Source organism: Falco cherrug, chromosome 1 (genome assembly GCF_023634085.1).
Source record: "Falco cherrug isolate bFalChe1 chromosome 1, bFalChe1.pri, whole genome shotgun sequence".
NCBI lineage: Eukaryota > Metazoa > Chordata > Aves > Falconiformes > Falconidae > Falco > Falco cherrug.
Window position 1 is genome coordinate 14,235,001 of NC_073697.1, and position 24,128 is coordinate 14,259,128.

The 24,128-nt window shown below is 36.7% G+C and overlaps 1 protein-coding gene across 1 annotated transcript in view; it reads left to right on the plus strand.

The window, feature by feature from the left end:
* Positions 1-24,128, plus strand: part of HHIP (hedgehog interacting protein) — a 73,910-nt gene that overhangs the window by 5,433 nt on the left and 44,349 nt on the right. Inside the window, exons 2-4 of the mRNA XM_055700945.1 lie at positions 2,370-2,565; positions 9,810-9,966; positions 10,745-10,946. Of these exons, the coding sequence (XP_055556920.1) occupies positions 2,370-2,565; positions 9,810-9,966; positions 10,745-10,946 (555 nt within the window). The remainder of the gene's footprint in view (positions 1-2,369; positions 2,566-9,809; positions 9,967-10,744; positions 10,947-24,128) is intronic.

The window sequence follows — 24,128 nt, forward strand, 5'->3', positions numbered from 1 at the left end:
GCAGACAGTGACATGACTGAATTATACAGGCCACAGCATCAGAACCACAGTAACGCAAAGTAACAAGGTCAGGATGCCATCGTCCCTTAAGAAAGTCCAGCTAATGCAGAGGATTGCCTCAGCAGTGTCAACTACTGCAAGCATGTAAAGTCTGATCTCTACTACCTGCATTGCAATCCTAGGCAGTATTAAGTTCAACGTTTTATTATTGTGTATTTTGGTTATACTTTGGTTATCATTACATTTTTAGTTCTTGCCTTCAAGGCATTTTCCTTCAGATCTACCATATCTAGAACATCTGAAATTCAAGAAGGAAGATTAAGGTTAACAGTTCTGCTGCTATGCCCAAATGAGCAGTCTACCAAGAAGAGTCTAAACCTTTTCAGGAGAGAAGGGGCTGCCACTGTGGAAAAGAATTCCCCGAAGAATTCAGGACCAATGCAAACCTTTTGCCATACATGCAACATGCAATTAATCGATTACTGTCTTCAAGGTTTAAAAATAAAACAAAGGTAGGGAAACCCTTTCCAAAAGAAGATACGAGACAATTATATTCCCAAGAAGTCTGAAGAGAGATACTAAACCATATGTGCCAGATGTTAGTCACATTACTTAATTGCAGGTGTTATGAAGCCAAGGATAGTCTGAGGACAGATAGTCTAAAGAACAGAACATTTAATGCATTTAACAATCCTGGCAAATCTGGAGAAATCGGTTTAGAAGCCAATGGCAGCTCTTCCAGAATAAGTGTAGAAGCCAAACAGTGTTCTTCTTATCAGTGGCTCAGCTTACGCTGCTAAACTTTAGTACATGTTTCAGATGGCCTTTGGACAATGTATATATGGTAAGACTAAATCGTCCTGGAAACGGTTCATCTTCTAAATTAAGGTTCCTTTAAATAGGATTTTGTGTAACTGTACAGGCCATATATTGTGTAATATTTTGAATATCTATCTCTTCAAAACAATGGAGAGTGCATTTCTCTTGTTTGAGGTTTATGTAATTATGGTCCATAAATAAAATGCTGAGTTCAGAACTGTGTTATCGAAGTACTGCATCCTAGAAGAGAGCCGACCTATAAGACAGCTCTACTCAAACATATGAAGAGTCCTCATGCATTGAATAACTTATTTTATCAAAAGCAATTTAGGCAATTCCCTACAATGTTATGTTGCAAGGGAATGACATTCAAAAGTCCTTCTACAAATCAACTCAGAGATACGAACTTTAGCAAAACGGTGTCACTGTTTTCAAATGTGCTGTTTACAAATATTTACAAATTTTACAAAATGCGAATATTTACTGCATTAATATTTCTTAATAGAAGTGTCTTACAGTCTTTGTTTAAAACTGCATTAAACAAATAGCAGAAAGAACCTGAGTTTTGTTTTTGCATTGGATCAGATTCAGTCCCTCTCAACTGAGAACACATTTCCCACTACCCACCATTGGGATGAATGATCAAAAAACAATCAATGTGGTTAACAATAGATTAACAAAGTGCACTGTATTCAAAGACTAATAAAGACGACTATGCTGTTTTCCATTATTTTTCACGATTTGATGACATTGCGCTCCTTAGGCTCCTGTGTTTACTTAAACACATCATCAATCGTGGTTTCGTGCTCCTTCAACTACTATGCATAATATATGCTCTTTTTTTCAGGACAAAGTTACTGTTTCGATATTCAGACAAACAAGATGTTAAAAATTCTACTTTTTCACTTACAAAGTGAAATGTCTGAAAACATGCAGCTTTTCCTACCTCCAAGTAGTTTGCCTCAGAGAAAGCAAAAAGCAGAGCAGGATTTAAAATGTGAAGAAGCCAAGGCACCTGCTGAACTCCACAGCAGCCATTTCAGTAGCCAGACCGGGGTATTGTTCAAGATACACCTATTTAGAAAAGACCACGGTGTAGTTTTCCTGATGTGTTTTGATGGTAGGAGTTTTAGTCTTTAAATGCTTGGACAGGTCACTTTACAAGTTAGGTTTTTAAGTATTTCTCATAAGAGAAGTGGGTAGAAGGCCTGCTGCTGTAGCTTCTCCTTATGTAAATGATCCCTCTAGTTCAGAGACTGCCTACATGATTAAGAGATTGCAGGCATGAGTCCATAAAATAACTCGAGTACTGTTATTCTTATCTGGGAGAGAGAAGCAAGCGCTTAAAATCTCACTGTACTAATGACATATTGCACATTCAATAGTAATAATTTCTGCACTTCCGGAACAGTGACATGAAACATGATGCATTTATACTAACTGTATGGTTCCACTAGCATTATTTATTACATTAGATCATGCAATTTTTTTTTTGTGTAGGATGGGGAAACAGGTCATATGCTTATTTGTTTCTGGTTTGTGGCTTGCAGATACTTTCTGTCACCAACAACACAGAATGTGCGAAGCTACTGGAGGAAATCAAATGTGCACACTGCTCACCTCATGCTCAGAACCTATTCCACTCACCTGAGAAGGGGGAAACACCCGAGAGAGAACTAACTCTTCCCTACCTGTGCAAAGACTATTGTAAAGAATTCTATTATACTTGCAGAGGTCACATACCAGGTAAAACCAATTGAAAAATATGGGGCTAAAGGATGTCTGCTTTGAAATGTTGATGTTGCCTGAGCAGTTACAGATCCAGCTCTTCACTAGGTAAAATCCCTGTTGATATCCAGGGGGGTTTGCCCAAGGAAAGACAGAATGTCTCAGGGTCTTCACCATGGTTGTGTAGTGTAGTGAGGGAAATATTTTGAGCACTTTCTCGCCACCCTTCTATTAAACCCTCCATGAAACCCAGGATTATTTGTTGGCAAAGGCACCTGAAACTATTACCTTTGCTAAAACATTAGCATGCTCATTCAAATCATGTAAACAAGCAGCTGGGCATCCAAAAGGCTATTCTAAATGATCAATAGCTTTAAAATGCAAGAAATAAAGGATGCTGGCTGTTTGCTGTAGACTCTAAAAGCTGATGAGTAAAGTGTTTTTTCTGGTTTTGTTACCCTAGAAACTGATGTTTTTTCCACAGGGTTTGAAGCCCATTGAAATCAAAGGAAGCCATTCGATAGACTTCTGTGATCTCTGAATCACTTCCAACACGCTGTTAACAACCAAATTCTTAACTAACCTAACACTTCCTCACTATAGTCAGTAGAGTTAGCTGGACATAACCAAAACCAGAATTTGACCTGTGTTGTCTAAGCAGTCACCAAATGTGTGCTATCACTTGTAACTATATCAACAAAATAACCACAGAAGATGGTTCTTTTAGAAATACTGTCTTAATGCACCCTTATATTAAATAACATCTTTGGTATTCTCAGTAGTAAACTATTTATATGTTTAAGACTGTCATTTTTAAACTATGCTTTTTTCCCTGTCCAAACACTACTTATAAATAATGCCACACAGGAGAAAATAATTGAACTGGTTATGTTTTCTTTTTTTTACTAGCAACACAGACTGGAAAAAACAGTTGATAATGATATGAAAAATGAATTTGTGAATAGTCATTTTTGACATATGAACACAACTCTGTAATATAATATAAACATATTTGAGTAAAGGGGATAGTTTAAGTGGATGAGATTTGGATGAGGGTTTTTTAATTGCATGTGTACAGTGTGTACTTGTTTTCTCTGAAATCCCAAGAGCGCAGGGATTTTTTGCAGCGTATTTTTATTGACTTGAGAAAACATTTTGAATTGACTTACTTTTTCCCTTTACTGTGGTTTAACATGTATCTCAACCCATTCAAATATGAAAATATTATTATTTTCTTTATAAACTAAGAGATGTTTCTAAGGCTTTCTTAAACCAGCTGTTTCTTGCTCTTTATCACGTTCCCCAAAGCAAAGCAGAATAGATCACAGTTGCCAAGACTGCCTGCTGAACAGCGATAACAGATTAGATATTCTAAATGTTTGGCCCGTATAAGAAGTCAGCACAAAGAGTTTTTTTGACGTGAGTTTGTAGCTAGTGCAAATGATTAGCATATTCTGCAGAGCAAGTCCCTCATCGTTGTTTTGTGAAATTCTGTGTTTCTGAGGAAACAATTTGTTTAATTGGAAAAAGTGAAAGAGGGAAAAGGGAGAAAGAAGAGGAAGCAGAGAGAGGGAGAGAATGAGAAAGAGCTGAGCAGCACAGGAGCTATAGCCACAGGAACCTCACTCCTCAGATCAACATATGTGGTGACGAATGACAAATTTATTTTTCTACAAAGTTTGTGTATATGTAAAACTGCTGAAGTGCATCAAGATGTCAAGTGCTTTTTGTGACCACCCAGGTTGCCTTGAAAGATAACCAGATGAAAGCATAACTTTAGCACTGGGCAGAGCACTGTGCTTTGCAGGAAAAGAGCTTACATACTTTAGCGTCAGTTAAAATAGGATTTTTCCTACATCAATCAGATGCTAATAATCATTCTAAATACTTGTTCTGAAAGTGGGTTGTACTAACAAAAAGTTGTTGCTTACTTACATCCACCAACAGGGTTAATTTGGTGACTTGACTGGTACATACGGTTGTTGATACCCATACTAGCACTTCCTGAAGGTATTAATTAAGTAAAATTCAGGTCCCTCTTTTTGAGAAGATGGCCTACAGGACTTTAATATAGCTCAACAGTCTTATACGTTCTAAGATATAAATAATTAAAATAACAACTTATTTGGGTTTTCCATCTTACTTGTGAGACCTGTATATCCATAATAATTTTTATTGCAAAAGAAAGAAAAAAATAGAATATGTGGAAGCTAAGTTTTCAGCTTAGCCTGGAGGGTTAAACAGAGAGTTGGAGATTAACAGACCCCTAAACCCAAGGTCTCTTGCAATGATTCACTGTGCAATTGTTAAAAACTCAAATAATTACTCTTGCTCCATTAAGGAGCGCTAATTGTTTCTGAACACCAATACAAAGGAGTTTAAGGAAATTGCCAACTACAAAAATAATTTTATCCCTTAAGTCCTGCACAAATGAGAAATATTATTAGTGATTTAAGATAGAAAGCATCTGTTCTGGAATTGAAATTTTAGTGGTACATATTAAAGAAAAAGACTGGGCAATTATACATCAGTTTTTTTCATGACTTAGCTCCAGAAATTGATTTATTGTTCTGTCTCCTTTTTCAAAGATGAAAACTCTAGCAGATCCTTGGTTAACTCTTTTAAAGACAGCAGTTTGCCCACCAGTTATGACTGTATCAGAACTTCCTCTGATAAAGACAGACTTCTTTAGGAATATCCAGAGAAAAAGTGGACCCGATTCTTTATTCAAACACAGTAATAACAATAGCTGTTAGGATTGTATGGATATGTTAGCCAGGAGGGTGGAACGTTTCACAAAGCCTGTGAGATTAGAACTTCACTGCTTCATCCCAGTTGACTGTTGTCATTATTTCTCATCTGATCTTTATTGTAAGCCTCAGTTTAAGTGATTACTGATGGAGACACTGGAGTTAAATGACTTAATGAAGTATTTTCAATCAATATGAAATACAAGTTTTCCAAGGTCATAAGAGAAGGCTGTCTAATATTTCTTATTAATTTAGCTACTAGAGAATGGCACGGTTGATTCTACCTTTAGGCATGAGGGGAAACTTGATTCATGCCAGTGGAAGTGTGATATATTCTAAGGAACAAAACTCTGCCCCAGCCACGGTGCGTTCTGCCATCCAAGGATGTGGGACAGATTTTGAACTATGTGCTCTCCATTATTTTCATTTGAAGAAATGGGTTCTAGATGATTGTGGGTGAATTCAGACCCAGATCTGAATCCAGGCATTACCAGAACAGATGCTTGATAAGAATTTTTAATGCCAAAGAGGGGCACCCCAATCCAAAGTGCTGGAAATCTAAGAAATTCTGCAACCCATACAACATTATCAGAAGTTCTGACATAGTCAACTAATAGTCACAATCAACATAGTCAACTTGCAGAAAAATAGTAGTGGCTCATAATGTTGCTACTGCTAACAAGAGCATCAAGGGGATTAACCTGTGTGCAGGTATGTGCAATATGTGAGTACAAGAAGAGGGCCACTACTCAATCTAAAACCAGTAGGAAATTATGTGAGCTACCACCGAACATCTTACATTTTTAAACAATCAGTCTGGAATTACCTCTTTCATTTAGTTTTCACTGAGAGTTCAGAAGAGAGAGGAGAATGTGGGGGTTTTGTGAACAAATTCACACCTATCTGTCAAAAGTACAAATCAGAAAAAAAAAGAAAAAAACCCAACAACCTACACCAAAACCAGGAAAATGCTTCTTTGACATGATACTGAACTGTATGCTTAAGATCATAGCAGGAGTAAAGCAGGTGATCCTGACTTCCAGATGCTGTCTAAACCAGTATAGGTCTACTCAGATGAGTGGATGATATTCAATCCTGTGTGCAGTGCAAACAAGGGAGTGAACAGAAACTTGGCTTGCTGTAAAGACCGGGACAAATGCTACCAGGACATTTGAATTATATATCAAAGAGAAGAGGCAGGGGGGTGGGTTAGCCGGGAATCCAGCAAAGTGGAATTTGGTGAAGGTGGTATAAAAAGGAAGATACAAGGTGAGGAATAACTGACCACAAGTATGAGTGGAGAGAGGAGGTGAGGATCAGCTGAGAGCAGGAGTTTTCCTTTGAAAAGGCTTGATATCATGCAACATATTCCTACAGTTTTTTATAAGGATGAACACAGAGAGCCTTCACTGTAACTGCCTTAACTGAAAAGTCTGTAGTTTTGGAAGACAGAAAGTTTCAAAAGCATAGAAATGTAAGCCTGTGCAAAACCTGACACATGCAACACTTAAACATTATGTTTTATCTTCCTTTGTGATTTCAGTTTTCATTGTTAACACGGGCGCTGCTCTGTCAACACATACACAGCTGGTAGGAAATTTGTAATGATATGTATAAGTCTTTCAAAATATAGTAAGTGCAGAAATTCACACAGGACCAAATGTTGCAGTCCGTATTAGGCATAATTCTCATAGAGGAGAGTGACAGAGCTGCATTTGAATAAAATCCGACTGAGCAAAATGATCTTTTTTTTTTCTCTCCAAACAATTTTACTGCATAGGGGTGCTTGGCAGGGACCATTCTTCTGGACACTGTACGAACACTGAACAAAATGGCAAACTCTACACTAAAGACCTTACAATCTAAGCATGATAAATAAAACATTAAATGGCTACAAGCAGATAAGAGAGTAGAAGCAAATACTTCTCTGTCTTCGTTGAAGCTGTTAGTATGTTGAATCTAACATACATAACACAAGCAGATTTCTTTTTTTTTTTTTTTTTTGTAAATTACTGTGTTTTTTGTAGAACAAAATTCCATCCCTAATACACAGGTGAAACTGTCTTTAGAGAGGTTACATTTCTTTCAGTAACACAACATTTTAGAAATTTACTGACTGATTTTCATAGTTTAATTCAAACCCAATTTTTTACTAGCATTTCTAAGGAAAAGAGAACATAAGCCTTATCCTTTGTTGGAACCTGCTGATGGGTTTGCTAAATACCAAGAGGCAACTGCAGTGCAACATGTACTTAAGTGCGCGATGAAATATTTCTTAGGGAAAAAAGATTTGTCTTACATATAAGAAAAGGCATTGCATAATGCACTAATCAAGACAGTTTATGTCCATTATTATTTGAAATTAATATGTACTGAGTAAACAATAGGATCATAATATGCTCTCAGTTCTTCTGATTAAAGATAACATTCAAGCCAAGAGTAGTTTATCTTTAGTAAATAGTAGATGGAATACTTCGAAAATTCTAGAAATGCTTAGAAATTCTACACCTCTAATTTGCTATTACATTTTCTTGAATGACCCACTGTGCCTAGAGAAATAAACTATTAAAGAAAAAACTCTGTATTCTTAAGTCAAATAATTCAACAGCAAGATTTTAGATTACCTTTGATTTTGGCATTGTATCTACAAGCCTTGGAATACTACTCTGTGATTATATCAGAGTTCCTCTTCGGTTGTTCCACTTGAAATTATATCTCCCATTTTCTCCAAATAACTACTATAAATTAAAACCAGCTCCTCAGAGATGATATTTACTGAAGCTCCAAATCATGGTAATTAAACTTTTACACCACAACACTCTACCATGTGTTTCCAGATACTATTTTATAGAAACCAAGGGCGGGCTTTGTCGTGTTATTTTTCCAATATTTTTCAAGGAAGATGCATATGAAAAGTATAGTTGGGTGGGAAAGGCTTTCCACTCCACAAAAATTCTGGGATCTAAAAAATTTTCCTATTCCACATAAGGAAGAAATTGAACTCTTTCGAAATTTTCCATGAAGAAAGCCACAGAGAGACCACCCCAGGATAGCTAATAAAGTCGTTGTTAGGACATTTACTTGGGAAATGGGAGACTTAGGGTCAAACTCTTGCCTGACAGATGAGGGGCATTGACCTGAATATTCCTCTTCCTAATGAAACACCCTAATTGCAAGACATTGAAGTATAGTGATACAAGGTTTACTGTCTGTTTCTCTCTTTTTCATTTAGACCAGAAGTTTGATTCTGGACCAGAAACATCATGTTAACTAAATTTTGTCAAAACTGATAATGTTTCTGAAAAAGCTTTGCTTTTAAGGAATTGGCATTTTCCAACGAGACACAGCTGTCCCTGATCAGCTCTTACTGTACGTTGTAAGCCAGAGGCTTTATGGCCAGGATCTATGGATTACTGCATTATTCACAAGTGGTAAAGCCATGCATAAATTAGGCCTCTAATTCCAATTAAGTGCTAATTCTATGTATCCGATGAGTTATGTCCTGGACCATAGTACATCCTAACACATTATGCCAATAATGCAAAGAGGAATGAAGGTAGCAACTTAAGGCATATTATGTTAACAACGTTCTATAAAATAGTACATGTATAACTAGCCAAATTCTATCATCTTAGTTTTAACACTAATAATTAAAAACTGGATAGAAATGACTAGAAATAGGTTTGCAGACAGAAACAGGTAATTTTGCTGTCATTAAACGTAATGCAGTATCAGTAGTGGCAGGGTTTTTCCTCAGAGGCTCTCATTTACCAACTTCTTATTTCCCTGGATCCTCAAACCCCTTCCCATTTTGACCTAAAACCTAAAGACCGCCTTTCATCCAAGCCAGCTTAAAGCCAGCGCCAATGCAGCTTGAGAGATATCCCCTTTTCAGGGGACGGGGGCTGAGGACACAGACCTCACCGTAGGACACTGTGTTCACCCGCTCTAACGCTTGGAATCAACCGGAGGCCTACCCGTATGTCAGCACGATGCAGTCCTCAGCAGCGCTTCTCGCATTCTGAGGCAGCTAATTATTCACCTCTCCTTTGCTGCCAGAATTCCACAAAGTCTCTGCTGCGTGTCTTTTACCAAAGTCTTCACTGAAATTTTTACTACAACAAGACACTTAAAAAAAAGTTAAATGAAAGCGGCTCAAGCTATTTTACAGCAGATACTACACTTGATTAATAGGGTTAAATTCAGGGAAAAGCATATCACAGCCTCAGCTCTGAACTTTGTCTCTTAATGTTTTCATGAGTGAACTGTAGAGTCATTTTGGATTAATTTGTATTTTTATTTAAGTACACTGAAAATAAGGTTTAATAGAATAAACTATAAAAGGTAATAGTTTGTATTTATTCAGAGCAGGCCTTTTTTGCAGATAGCACTTTGTTTAAAATGACTTCTTTTTCCACTCAATATATAATCTATTTAAAGATTCGTTTGACAGCACAAAACTGCAAACATGACAACACACTAAATATTTGTATGCTCTTTTGCATTTTTAAGGTTTTCTCCAAACTACAGCTGATGAGTTTTGCTTTTACTATGCAAGAAAAGATGGTGGTGTATGCTTTCCAGATTTTCCAAGAAAACAAGTGCGAGGGCCAGCTTCTAACTCCCTGGACCACATGGAAGAATACGACAAAGAGGAAGAGATCAGCAGGTTCATAAAGATAAATGCTGTTTAATCTGAAAAAAAAACCTTAGCAAAGCCTGTGGTTTTCACAGTGAAACAGCTCAGTGTGTGCTTATGCTCAGCAGCTGTGTTTTCCAGATGTTACTTTCTTTTGCTGCTGCTAGTGTACATCAAAAGAGAAAGTTACATTAGTGTCAAAATTTCAGTACCATTTGATATTTGCATTGCTGAAAAGGTGTTAGAATCCGGGTTTGATCCACCCTGTGGATCACATGGAGTTCTAGGAAGTCATTTCTACCTGAATTTAATATTACTAAACAACTACAGTAAGTTTATTAGTAAAATACTTATTTCATTATTTTTAATTTATTTCACTCATTTATTTTTCTTTGTGAAAATAATTAAATTAGATTCTTCCATCATAAGTCATTATTTTTAAATGGCGTTTAGAGGCCAAATTTTGTCAAATTGCTAGAATTTACTATTTATTGTACGGTAGAAATTTTGTCTTTATAAACTGTTCTCTTTCTTTACCAAATTTTTTCTCTCCTATTCCTTTAAATTTCAGATCTAAGATGAATTAATTTTCTGTCTTGAATACAAACCAAATTTTGCTCAAATGAAGTTCAAATTGATTTTCTGCTGTATTAGCTGCTTGCATACATTCAAGGAAATAATTTATTCTGGATTGTATAAGTGTGTTTTTAATATCACTCCAGAACAATAATTTTATCTTTTAGGGACATTGTTGTGTCATGGTTACAAGAAAGAAGAAATTTCTCACTATTTTTTTAAATTTTTTTAGAAAACACAAGCACAACTGCTTCTGTATTCAGGAGGTTGTGAGTGGACTAAGGCAGCCTGTCGGAGCAGTACATTGCGGGGATGGATCCCATCGCCTCTTTATTCTTGAGAAAGAAGGATATGTGAAGATTTTCAGTCCTGAAGGAGACATACTCAAAGAACCTTTTCTGGATATACACAAGCTAGTTCAAAGTGGAATAAAGGTTGGATTTTATGCTTATCTCTACCTGTTTAAATTTTAGCCCGTATAAGGGGGAAAAGGGATGAAATGTTTTTTCAGAAATTATTTTAATTTAAGTTATAAAAGAGAAGAGCCATGACAACAGATGCTGCAGTTCTATCTGGCAAAGAAGTAAAAACTTCCTTGTTTCAGGAAGGGAAAACAGCGCTTCATATAACAACCATCATAATATTTTTCTCTTTCCCTTAATTTTCCCCTCACTTTAAATTCAGAAGAAACTATCCAACATCAGCATCCCACAACATTTTCTTTATATTTTCATTCTTTGGGTTCATTTTCACTCCACTGAATCCAGCCAAGTGTTGCTGCGATTCCAGTGGGAGCTCAGGGCCTCTCCTGCCCTGCGGGTGCTCAGCAATGCCCCAGGAGCTGGACGCAGGAGGGGGCCTGGGAGTGCTCAGGGACCCCGGGAAAGGGGCAGTGGAGCTTAACCTCAAATGTGGCACAAGCTGCCCTTGGTGGGAGGCTGCTTTAAAACGGCATGTATTTGAGATGCACGTAAAAAGGGACTGACCCTCTAAATTCAGATATGCGGGTGGGCTGGTGCAACAGCTTTCATTGTGTTTAATGGGAAGACTTCCATGGTCAGGGGAGTGAATGGTGGGTGAGTGGGCACTGATGGGAATACACTGGAGGGTAGAGGTAAGAAATTACGTCTAGGTATCGGGTAAGTACTTAAGTCTGTCGGGCGATATTTTGCTTTAGAAATGTCGTAAGTGTTGTCCCATGTTGATTTTTGGTCACGTTTTAGAGTGGTAATGCAAGTAAAATCTAGATATATAAAGCAAATTTAAATTTTAATCAGGTTTTGCATAGAACAGTCAGGACTATATATTAGAAAGCCTTCATGGATGAAAGATATACTGACATACTCTTGAGAGAATAATCATAAATAGTAATTGTGACAACCTATGTTGATTCAAAATTCATCGCACATACTAACTAAATATTTTGTATTTCAGCTATAAGGGCAATAAGCCAATTAAGATAGTCTTTTTCTGAGAGGAAGATGTTTTTGGTTTGCGTTAGAGAGAGAAAAATGAAATACTTTACACCTTTTTCAGGAAAATAGCCATTTATATGATTCTGTTATTTCCTGAACACTTCCTTTTCTGCCTCTGTAGGTAACCACTACGTTCAATACACAAAAACAGAAGGGACTTCTCAGGGGTATTTTTGAACATCAGTCTAAGGCTGGTTTATATTTCTGAACCGGAAATTCTGATAGCTTGTACTTGTGAAAAACTGACACTGAAAATTTCCACAGAACTGCTATCAGTCCCAAACAAACCTTCCTTGAGGAAACTTTTACAGCTGGAAATTAGAGGCAAGACTAAATGGGAAACTGATTTTCCATGCTTCTGAATAAGCAACAGCCTGCTTGATAAGACTCTCAACAGCTACCCTCTGATTCAGATTCAACTTTTAGTTCTGTTTTAAATCAGTGATGTGATCTTTTTAGTCTTTACTACCCTAACCATCATATAGTACTCTAAACTGGACCTGTTTCAACTATAACATTTTGTGTAAATAAGTTGATGTTCTCTAAGCTACAAAGTCTAATTCAATTCCGTGAGATAACAGTCCAGTGACTGAGGGTAATTGTATTGCAGTGTTTAATGCAGGCTGGCAAGAACGGGGGCTTTATGTACTTCACAGGTAAGGAGAAAGGGAATGTGCCTAGAAGCAATACTCCAGCTCTTAAATAGAAAGGGGAAAGAATTTGAGGAATGAGTATATTATAGAAAATAATAAATAAATAGAATAAAACAAAACTCACATAATCCAAGTGGTAGCTTTAAAGCAAGGGGGTTTAAAACATTTTTACGTTTATCCCCTGCAGTCTGATTCCTATAATCATTGCCCATGGTCTTTTACTTATAAGGATGGGAGATCACTGTGAGAACAGTAGCAATTATTCCATGAAAATAGACTACTTGAAGGGTATTTGATTTGACTTAGTTGTTGTACACTGTAAAACTAGAAATCAGTAATGGAGAATACTATGTGGATAGATAATTTTCCAGCAGGCAGTGCAGATACTGTACAGCCAGCAAGTAAAAAAACCCTGACACTATCTAAAATACTGCATCCACAAGGAAAGTGCGAGAAGCGCCGAATGTGTTCTCTGTGCCTACTCAAGAAATGCTTGGAGCGTCAGATATATTAATTTGAATGTATACATTTTGCTTGATGTGCCTGATTCTTCTTATATAGTGGTATATGTGAAAAAGTAAAATGAAATCAACGAAATTTCAGTTGTCCCTGATCAACATTAGGTCTCTGTATTCCAGCGAAGTGTTTTGCCAAGGTAACATGTTGCCTTTTTTGAGTCCCCTGTTCATTTACACAGATTCGTAGATGTTAACCCAAGCATCTAGTCAATTCCTGTATAACTCATCCATATAATGTTACTCTTGAATTAGCACAGAGACTCTTCATTGAAGTAAACAAAAACTGTTCACCTTTTCCAACCTAGGAGCAATGGTAGCCAGAAAGGGCAAACAATTTTTTTTCCCTAAAAGTAAGTGTAAAATTTTTGTCTCTTATACCCAAGTGTCTGAAAATAGAATTTTCTCTTAATTTCTTTTCTGTATCCGAAATATGAACAAATACTTAACTCTAGTGACAATAGCAAAACTATTTTTTCAAACTTTGACAGATATATGTTGTATCAAGTAAAAAAAAATAAATTATGCAGCTATGGTTGAATGACAGGTAATTTGCATTGATGCCTCTAAAAAGCATTTTGGACAGCTATCCCAATAAGATATTTTTAATGTTGATAGATAGAATGAAATAGCGGTCATTGATTTTCTCTCTTTTTCTACTGTGAAGAGGAAATTTAGGAGTGATAAATTGTTACATTGTCACAAAGCAGCAAATCTGTTGCATGATGATTTTCCAAAGAATATACTTAAAACTGCCTGGAGGCTGATATAACCAAGAAACAGAAGCGACTTATTTCCTTCACAAAGATACTCCTGAACTTTAGTTCTGATCTCACTAACAACATTTTCACTCATCACAGCACTGACAGTCAGACAAGGAGGAAAACACTGTACAAAAACAGAGGAGGAGAGGTGACTGCATTATATAGCAATCACCCATGATACCCTCCTAAGAAGATGCTGTTTTGTTCCTCTAATAGAACTAATGGTCCCTGTGTGGATGAAATTCGTTTGGAGGCCCTAACATTGCTGTGAGCAAGCTTGTAGGGTTTCTTCACTGTTCCTGCTAACTTAAGCACATAAATAGGATTATTTGGAGCTGCTTCTTGTCAGTCACTCCTGTGAAGGTCTGTAGATATAAATGGAAATCAAGAAGAGTGGTACAACATGATGCATATGTTTTATTTGTCCATTGGCTTTTAATGTTTCTTGAAGTCATTGAGGTCTCTGCTTGAAAATTGTTTCTGCGGTAAAATCTACTGACAGTTATGTGATTTAATTTTAAGGAGTTCTAATGAAAGAGAAGAGGTGGTAATTTTATATGCAGCCAGTATCTCAGAAGGAATTAGCACAAGCTTGTAGAAGTATTTCATAACAGAGAGAGATGCCATGAATGGATGATGGTAACTTGTGCTTCCTGGAAGCCCTACTCAAGAGGAAATTGAAGGATTCTTGAAGGTTAAATAATAATAAAAAACCAGCTCTGAAGAACTTGAGAAACAGTTTTTCTCTGCACATCTCCCAATTTCTAATTCTCTTTGACAGCACGATTAGCAGGAATACTTTTGGTATTCGATTTTTCAACTTAGTTTTTGGAAGCCATGAATGTATCTTAATGAAGGAGTTGCTAATTCAACATCAGTGGCCCTCTCCAATGTATTTTATGTCACACTGGCTACATAAGTATTGCAGTATGTGTGCATACTTATCCTTTTCTTCCCTATCTCAAGAATGTGGTGAAAAGAAGGAAGCTGTGTGCCTTGGTCTTGGCCCAAAGTTGAGTAAGGATATGAGTGAGACATGCACCTGGAACTCAAATCTAGGACATGCACCTGGGCTCAAGTATTTAGGGATATATAGCCAGCCCAGCGTAGTGGAGAAAATACTGATTCCATCACCTGTGCCTATTAATATTACTAAGTACCCTGAGTATGTGGCATGTGTGTAGAAGAAAAGAATAAGCATTTACCAGAAAAAAAACAAACCACCAAAACTAGAAGTCTGCTTCCCTGTTCTGGTGATTTACTGCTCCATTATGTTGTGGTGAAGAGAGCTGTTAGTCACAGAGCAACATTTTACAGTTGTTCCTTCGAAGTTATGTAGCAAAGACAATTTTTTAATGAAAATACTAGTCCCCATTTTTCCTTGCGGACTGATTTTCACTACCATTATTTTCTTTTTGTTTTAAACTACTGCCAAGTAGAAGAGCGGCAGAAAGTTTAAATGAGAAGCTATTGAACTGGTAATACTTTGATTTCACTGATGTTTAAGAACTTAATTATCAAGAAAAAATAGTCCTGATGTATCTGAATGTATTGTTAAAAAATCAGGCAAAATAATTAAATGCTTTAAAAGTATCGGGCAACTATAATTCTATCCCATAATGCACTCAGCAGAAAAAAAAAAAAGGATCAAAACATTCTAAATACTTGAATTTAATGATTTCTTGAGAGGTAGCAGTGCTGAATATATTATTACAAGATCAGTCACCTTGTACTCAAGATTGTATGTAACTTACACAAAAATGCTGAATGTGGTAGCAGTTCTCCAAATTTCCTTACTCTGGTGGCTGTATTTTATCATACTAACTGTATTATTTCCTAAGATTTGGAAACCTTTAGATTAGTAGCAGCCATTATAAAATGTAACACAACCTATTACATCAATTTTCACTCACTCTTTTGTCTCCTGAGCCCAAAAACATGTATTGTCTAATATATATTGTTGAGAAAGGAAGGCATCAAGGTATGATTTGGCAACAACAAAAAAGGAAGAGCCTACCACTTCTCTTGGGAGTTAAGTCCTATAATCACATTTCAGAATACTTCCTGAAAAGCTAAATAGCTCTAGGGCTGAACTATTAGTCCTTAAATTATATTTGCAGTCTTTCCTTACAATCATTCAACTTCCCAATATCCTTTCAAATTGAAGGACCTCAGAACTGTATAAAGTAGCCAGATTTACATCTTATTACTGCCAATGGTGAAATCAAGTCCCTGTAGTTACATGGTAGTTTTCTACTTATAAATCCACCCACTGAACTACCTCTTTAGGCATGGTATTGCAGTTGGGCTTCGTGTTCAGTTGCTTGTCATCGCTGATCCTGAAGTTATTTTCCATTTATTGCTACTTTTTTTGATGGTGACCAAGCTCTGGTATAGCTCTGGTGTGTATCTGCTGACTACAGGGTCATAAATTGTGCAGCCAGCAAGAATGGCTGCATTCTGTTGTACTTTACCTCACATAGTGCCTCAGGTAGAATCCCCTACAAAATAGGTATCCTTAACATTGCTGTTACAGAATTACCACTTGTACTTGTGTAGAGGTCTTTCTTTTTCTTTTTTTTTCTTTTTTCTTCTTTGTTTCTTGAGCTAGTAATAAAATACCCTTAGTACATCTCATGAGATCACTGTGATAAAGGGCAAAGCTTCTGAGGAAGTAAAGGGCAGGGAAGGGAAGGAAAGGGAAAAGGGACAGAAAATCTCAATGAAATGGTATTGGAGATCACTGTTAAGAATATATGAATTAGACCCCTTGACTTCCATCACCACCTTCTCTACTCCAAGACTGTGGTTTTCCTTGTCAGAATCATGTAAAATCCTAAGCCATAATCACCTTTTTATTTCATCTTACTTTCAAATTAGTCAGTAAGACTAGTTTATTTATTCTTCTTAATTCACGAAGTTTTTTACAAACTATATTCCTATATAATTCCTTGTAAATACTTTAGCAGCCTATTCTCTTTGCAGTGAAAGAAATACATAAATATATGACAACAGTTATTTAAAGTGTACACTCAGCATAATTTCCACGTAATAGTTTTAAGAAGAGTTTAAAGTTACGTATATTCCGTACTGCGTGTTGGTTAGTTTCTACATCAGTACGCAAGTACTTTCAGTCCTGCAAAGTCTTATTCAGGAGTATCAGGAGCAGCTGAGGGAACTGGGGTTGTGTAGTCTGGAGAAAAGGATGCTGAGGGGGGGGAATCTTACTGCTCTCTGCAACTGCTTGACAGGAGGTTGTAGTGAGGTGGGTGTCGGTCTCTTCTCCCAAGCAACAAGTGGCAGGACAAGGGGAAACAGCATCACATTGTGCCAGGGGAGGTTTAGATTGGATATTAGGAAAAAAACATTCACCAGAAGGGTTATCAAGCATTGGAACAGGCTGCGCAGGGAGGTGGTTGAGTCACCATCCCTGGAAGTATTTAAAAGGCATGTAGATATGGCACTTGGGGTCATGGTTTAGTGGTGGACTTGGCAGTGCTGGGTTAACAGTTGGACCTGATGATCTTAAAGGTCTTTTCCAACCTAAACGATTCTATGATTCTGTGAGTGATCCAGTGATTCAGGTAGGAGTCTTCTGTGGTGCCATGAAGAGTGCTGTGGAACACAGCAATTCGTATGTTCAGTATAAGGCTATGAAAGTAGACTGTCAGGTAATAAATATGCTAACTATGCTGCTACGAGCCAATTATTTCAGAACTTCTCAGGGTCAAATGAGCACCTTGTCACCATAAGCACCTTTTTGCAGGAATGCAGGATTAGTAGTGAAACTTCTACTATGCCTTCAGTTTTTGTATCACAACATAACATTTAATCACATGAATACATGTTGCTCAGGTCATTCAATATAAAATACAAATTTAAAAATAAAAAAAATACCACTTCCAGCACTGTTACAGCACGTTTCAAGGGGCTTATAATAGGTTGTGCAGCTTTTGCAGTGGGGAGTGCTGCAGTACAATACATCAGTGATAAAATATATTTAAAAATTAGTGTATGAATTGAATCAGACTGTTGCTGCATTGTATGCTTAGTACTACCATTGATAAAACTCTTCACATATTCCTCTTGACAGTGGAGACGTACAGTACAGACCTAGGTTTACAGATACACTGCCCATCAATACCCACAGGATTTATGTTACTGACAAAAGACCCACAATTCACACAGTCCATGCTAACCCTTCCATCCAAGTCCAGTAATTTCAATCATTTTATTTTCCTCTAATTCTTATGTGGACAATATACGGTGAAATCGATGAACCTTTCTTGAACTTTTTTGCCTTGACATCACAGAGCAAGCTGGGCTTTCCTCCACTAAGCTCAAGGTTATGCTCTTGGCAAACGTTATCTGCTGCTTTTTGCTCCCTATTAAGCCAAACTTATAGCGGCTACTAAATTTGTGACCAGTTAGTCCCAAATGGGAAAGTTTTGATGCATAGAGAGAAAAGGGAGCAGTGGAAGGATGTACTTCGCTCCTGGCTTTAGGAAACAAATAATCTAAATTTCTTCCTTCTACAACCCAACAGGCCTTCAACCCAACAGTAACCCTTCAGAGTTACTCAGAAACTTTGTATATGAAAAGTCTGGAAAGTAAACCCTCTTTTTTGTACCAGACCAAGCTCTCATCTGTCTATGAAGAATAGGGGTAGTGCTGTAAAATAACAATGTTAGAGTATAGAATATAAATATGACACATATCCTATTATGAACAGTGTAATATTTCATTTTCATTTCATCCTACAATTAATTCCACTGATGCTAAGCGTAAATTCTATTTGCTGTCTTGCTTCTGTACTTCTAATTAAGACTAGTTAAGTGGCAAGTCCATTTCAGACACCTGCATAGGTCCAGGCAGAGTGGCAAGGGAAATACAATTATTCGCATATAACAGTGATATGTTTTGGGATATTCTTTGGTGTTCTGGAACTCTACTTTCACATTATGACAGGGGAGACTCTAGGACATCTTTGGTGAGAAGCTGAAATGCTATGTTGTCTGTTATTCCAAAAATGACAAGGCAACTAACATACACCTCAGCTTTCCACTGGAGACTGCAGAGGGAAATGATGATTATTCTTCAGCACAGGACTTGCATGTGAAGTCATGTGGGCTCACAGGACACAGGGGTTTCTCACTCACTCAAGAGGTCAGAAGAGCTGCAGTCAGACTTGCAGCACAACAGACGTCATTTCCGAGGCCACACCTCACCTGTGACCTGGCCACTAGGAATCACAGTTAATTTGTTTTATATGCCTTGGCGTAATTGGGGCAGAAAACTAGGAAAGAAATAATGGTTAAGGTATGCAAATGGCCCCAAACAGGACATTTAAAAAAAAAACCCAAACAAACAAGTAGAATGTCCTCATTTATAACGACCTTAAACATTAATGAAATAGATGCAATGCACGCAGCACAACAGCCTGGATGAGAATTCAGACACCTTGATGAAAAGGAAGATTTGTTTGTTTCTTAGTGATAAGTTCTTTATGATTTTTGAGAGGGTGATCATACTTCTGTGAGGACTTAATATACTTCAACTGTATTCAGAAATGAAATTTACAATCAGTGTTTTAAGTGAGGACTATATAATGACAGTGAAATGTGCCTAGATTTATCATTAACCATTTGCAGATTTTGGTTCTCATCCTAATAGGGCAGAACAGTCCTTTGAAAGAGGCTGTATCTTACCACCATATAGCTCTGTTGCTTGCACTGAAAATAAAGATTCTTACAGTTCTGAAAAGCATGTGCCAAAAGCTCGAGAGACCTCTATTTTTGTGTGAGAGACTGCACTAGATAACCATATGTAAAGCTAGCAATTGTGGAACAGTGCAGTGACTCTCAGGTTGTAAGCTGACCAGATGAAGAATTGCCAGTTTATTCTGAGGAAATTCGAATCAACAAAACATAATCATTTCTGTTGATTTTGGGTAGCGTGTCTTAGATTTGAGGAGCTGAGAGGGGAAAGAAGATAATACTTTATCATTTTACATGCACATGTGTAGATTTTAATGTTCTGTGTTTCCTTGAGAGGAATCCCATGGTGCCAATTAACCTAACTTATTCCAAAACAATTCTCTGTTTGGAAAGAATAATTTTCATTGTGGGTGTTCCATGAAATTGTATGCCTTATACCCTGTTATTACTGAGATGTGTGCAGTGCAATTGAGAATGCCAGTTTCTTTTCCATGCACTGTATAGATTATAGCTGTATCCCACACACAGTGCTAGATAATCCCTACTTTAATTTTGTTATATGTACAAATCCTTTTTGAACATTTAGCGGTTTTAAAAATGTAAAAATCCATCATCTTCTGAAACTGCATTTGTTAAAACCAAAAGCTGAATTTAGAAGTGATCAAAACCAATGAATAACATGGTAATTATCTAATTAAAAGGAAATTATTGCGTTTGCTGAAATATAGCAGGCAGGTCATGATATCCAACACAAAATGGCAAAGAAGGAATAAAGTTGTGCAGAAAATTCCATGGGTTTTAGCCAACACAGTTTCAGCCACATGTTTTTCTTTAATGGGAGGAGGTTTAACCGTCCACTAAGGCTCCAGGATTCATCATCTCCTTAAGCTCTTGGACACCCCAAAATCCGTATTGAGGTCCTAGAATTCTCCAGGGAACCCATGAAGTACTGGAGCTCTCAAAACCAGCACTGTGTCCTTGAGACTTCTTCCATTTACTTTCCTGTCCATCACAGCTACGTGTTTTCCTCTGGTGTTATATTCCTTGTACTGTGCCATACAGAAAATGGGTCATGTCTTTGTCTTGAAGGAGATTAAAAATTGAACAACATATATACTTTCGTAGTTAATACAGCCCAACTACTATTCCTAGATATACTTCCCCCAGATGCCATGAAACAATTTTCCTCTATATCCTCTGACACACATTTTCTCAGAAGCTCTTAAGTCCTATTCCTTAGACAGGATCAGCAAGTTGTATTGAAGGAGGAACACTTCCTCCAACACAGCATTGGTAATACTATCATGTTTTCCACCCATTTTATCCCCTTTGCAGTTAAACTGGACAAATGATCTGTCCCTAATTTAATGGTTTATATATCATTTTAGTTTTAAAAACCAGTCAGAACTAATTTTTCCCATTACCAAAAAAAAACCCCCAACCCCTCCAAAAGATGAAACCACTTAGTAGCTGACACTTATTTTTGTTCACTGTCAGTGTCTGCCTGCATTCTCATATTGCTGGAATTTTAAAAGAAATTATTCCATAAATCTCAATAAAGTAATACTCTCTCTTAGATTTAATTTGGAAAATGGAATATACAATCTGTGGGAGAGAGGTCTGCAAAATACTTTCAACCATTTGTTTTTAATTTACAGCAGATACTTTTTAAAACCTTGATCCATCTTCACTGGCATTGAATCGCAAAAAAAAAAATACAGCTGAATTGCAACAACTTTAATTCATGTAATAATCACTATTTTTATACTAACTGAATGCCTTGAAAAGAAATAAAAGAGGGAGTAAATCACCAAAACTTTTGTATTTTTGACATTCCTAAAAACTATGTGAATCTTTATCAGCTACATTCTCAATCACTGCAACAGCCTAGAGGCAACATACCAGAAGTGCTAGTAGGTGAACGGATCTGAGTCACACTGTTTTGTGAAGGAGAAAAGACATTTTTTTTATATCAAACTACGTAAGAAAAGTACTTACTTATACTTGACGTGTTTGTATCATTTTTTAGAAGTGTGATCAGTTTTCATAAGGAACCACATTAGAAGGAAATTAGCTCCTCTCAGGACATCGTTTCAAGCTCTTCCTTAAAGAAAACAGATACCTTCCCATTACAAACTGAATGCTTACTTGTAGCTGGTGAATGTAAAATAATATTGTCACCTTACAGGAGCCTAGTTGAAGATGTGACTAAGTACTGTTGACTTGCCTTATTAAGTATCAGATAACATTTAGGTATGTTAATGTATGCACTAAACCTTGAACACTTTAAATATCTAGTCAAATAAGTAGAAGTTCAGATTAGAAGGAAGGCAACACAAAATGTTGGCAGCTTCCATTACTGCTATTTTCCTCCCCAGTAACTGCCTTACAGGATACAACAGGACATTATTGTCAGGACAGTATTGCTATAGTGACTTTTTGAGGGCAAGAGCACAAAGTCAGTGGTCTCATCTAACTAGCATATGTATGTGCGTGTAAATAAGTCCGTAAGTTCAAATAAAACTTAACAAGCCACCTATGAGATTACTCAAAGTCACCCCTACAGTTACAGAGCACAGCCCTGCCAAATACGTTGAAGTTCCAAATGTCACGTCAAACATTTGAAGCAACAGACAAATCCAGAAATAGAGAATATTAAGGAACTGCCCAACAGAACCTAGCCTCTGTTGGGTTTGACCGCCTCCGCGGGGTTGCTCCTCACTGAGACAAACCAAAACTAATTCACAGGCAGTATCCATGTTTCTCCAAAGGCCTGTGGGGCTGGGAAGGCCACAGATAAAATTGGATCAAACCCTTTATTTGCAAACGCTTGGTAAAAAAATGTGTAATTGATTACTTAATTTAAGAGTAATTTCAGTTCTTGAAGCAGAAGCATACAAAACTGTTTTTGCTGTAGTTTAATGAGTCAGTATTTTGCAACTTGCAACAATTTGCACTTCTTGTACAAATTACAGTTGCATTCTCATTACAAATTATATGGACCTTTTAATAATTCAGGTTTTGAAATAGCATGTTAAATATGTGTGTGGCACAAATAAAAGTACAAAAAGAACATATTTCAATACAATTCATATAATACTTTATTTAGTATAAAATTTATACACATTTTATCAACGTGTATAGATTTTATTATATTTAACTACCTGCATAAGTATTTCAACTTCCAGGAGTAAGTATTCACAGGAAAAAATAGTGGCAAATGACTAAGGGAAATTAACTTAATTGGCTACTTACTAACTAGTAACCACTGAAGTCGCTTTATGTGAATGGTCCAAAAAAAAAAAAAACCAAACAAAATGCATGAAAGAAACTACCAATCTACTCTCAATCTAAGCACTGCTAAAATTATCCTTTAATAAGGTCTGAGAATTCCTACCTTTGTTCCATAAAACAAAAGTCTACCTTCAACAACCCTCAACAAAGTGAACAGTTTAGAAGGTGAAATGAAACATAATGAACTAGAATCCTTAGGACTGGGTTTGATTTCTTCGATATTCTTAAGTGCTATAATTCATCAAAATACTAATTACAGATGTTTTCGTAGAAAATGAAGATAATATCTTATTCACCTTTGATGTACTAGATATGCAGTGAAAGAGAGGTTTTCGGAAAAAAAAACCAGCTCCAAAAATGAAGCACCAGGTTTCAAAACAGACTCTGCAATGTGCGGACTGGGTTAGCAAATGTGTGTTGTCACTTAGCAGTAACCAGTGATAAAATAGAAAGTGCAAAGGGTATTGCTTGTATTATAATATCACTCTGCCTGCAATATTCAGAGAAGCTCCTGAGGCTGGACTGCACTTCTCCCATTAAGTTTCCTTGTTTCCAGTGTTAATTCTGCCCATTTGCAAAAAGGTAAATAGTGTTTTCTTAATGCTGTCCTCAACTACATAATTCTTCATTTGATCAGAAACTAGTGGAATTAGGGTTTGTGTTTAACTGATTAAAGGTCTGAGTCCAAGATACTCTGTGTTTCAGTTCTAGCTGTTTGAAACTTTATCGTCTTAATTTTGAGACTGAACATACACTGTGCTGTTCTAATTGCACTGGCTTTTTGCAAAGAACTTTGTACTGGATTCAGCCAAGTTACAGGGTTTCCAAGATCATGGTCTTGGCTCAGGATAAATGGAGCCAATGAGCTAAACAAATCCCTGCTTTCTTGGTTCTTATAGTACAAGAAAAATGGAAAGAGCAGAATACTTCTACTGCTTTATACAAGTGAAACAATCCTGGAAGTTGCAAAAATATAAGTTAACTGTATTTATATCAGCAAGACACACTATTTCAGAAATTATTTTTAGCTTTCTTTTGAAATGGGAACCACAAATTGTGACATTAATGAAGCAAACATTTCTCACTTGGCAAATTTAAGAAAAAGTTACATTAATCACTATGGGATTTAAAAGAATAAAGAAATTTAGTCTAGTACAGACAAATATTAGTGTTATTATAACATGTAATAGTAATAGCT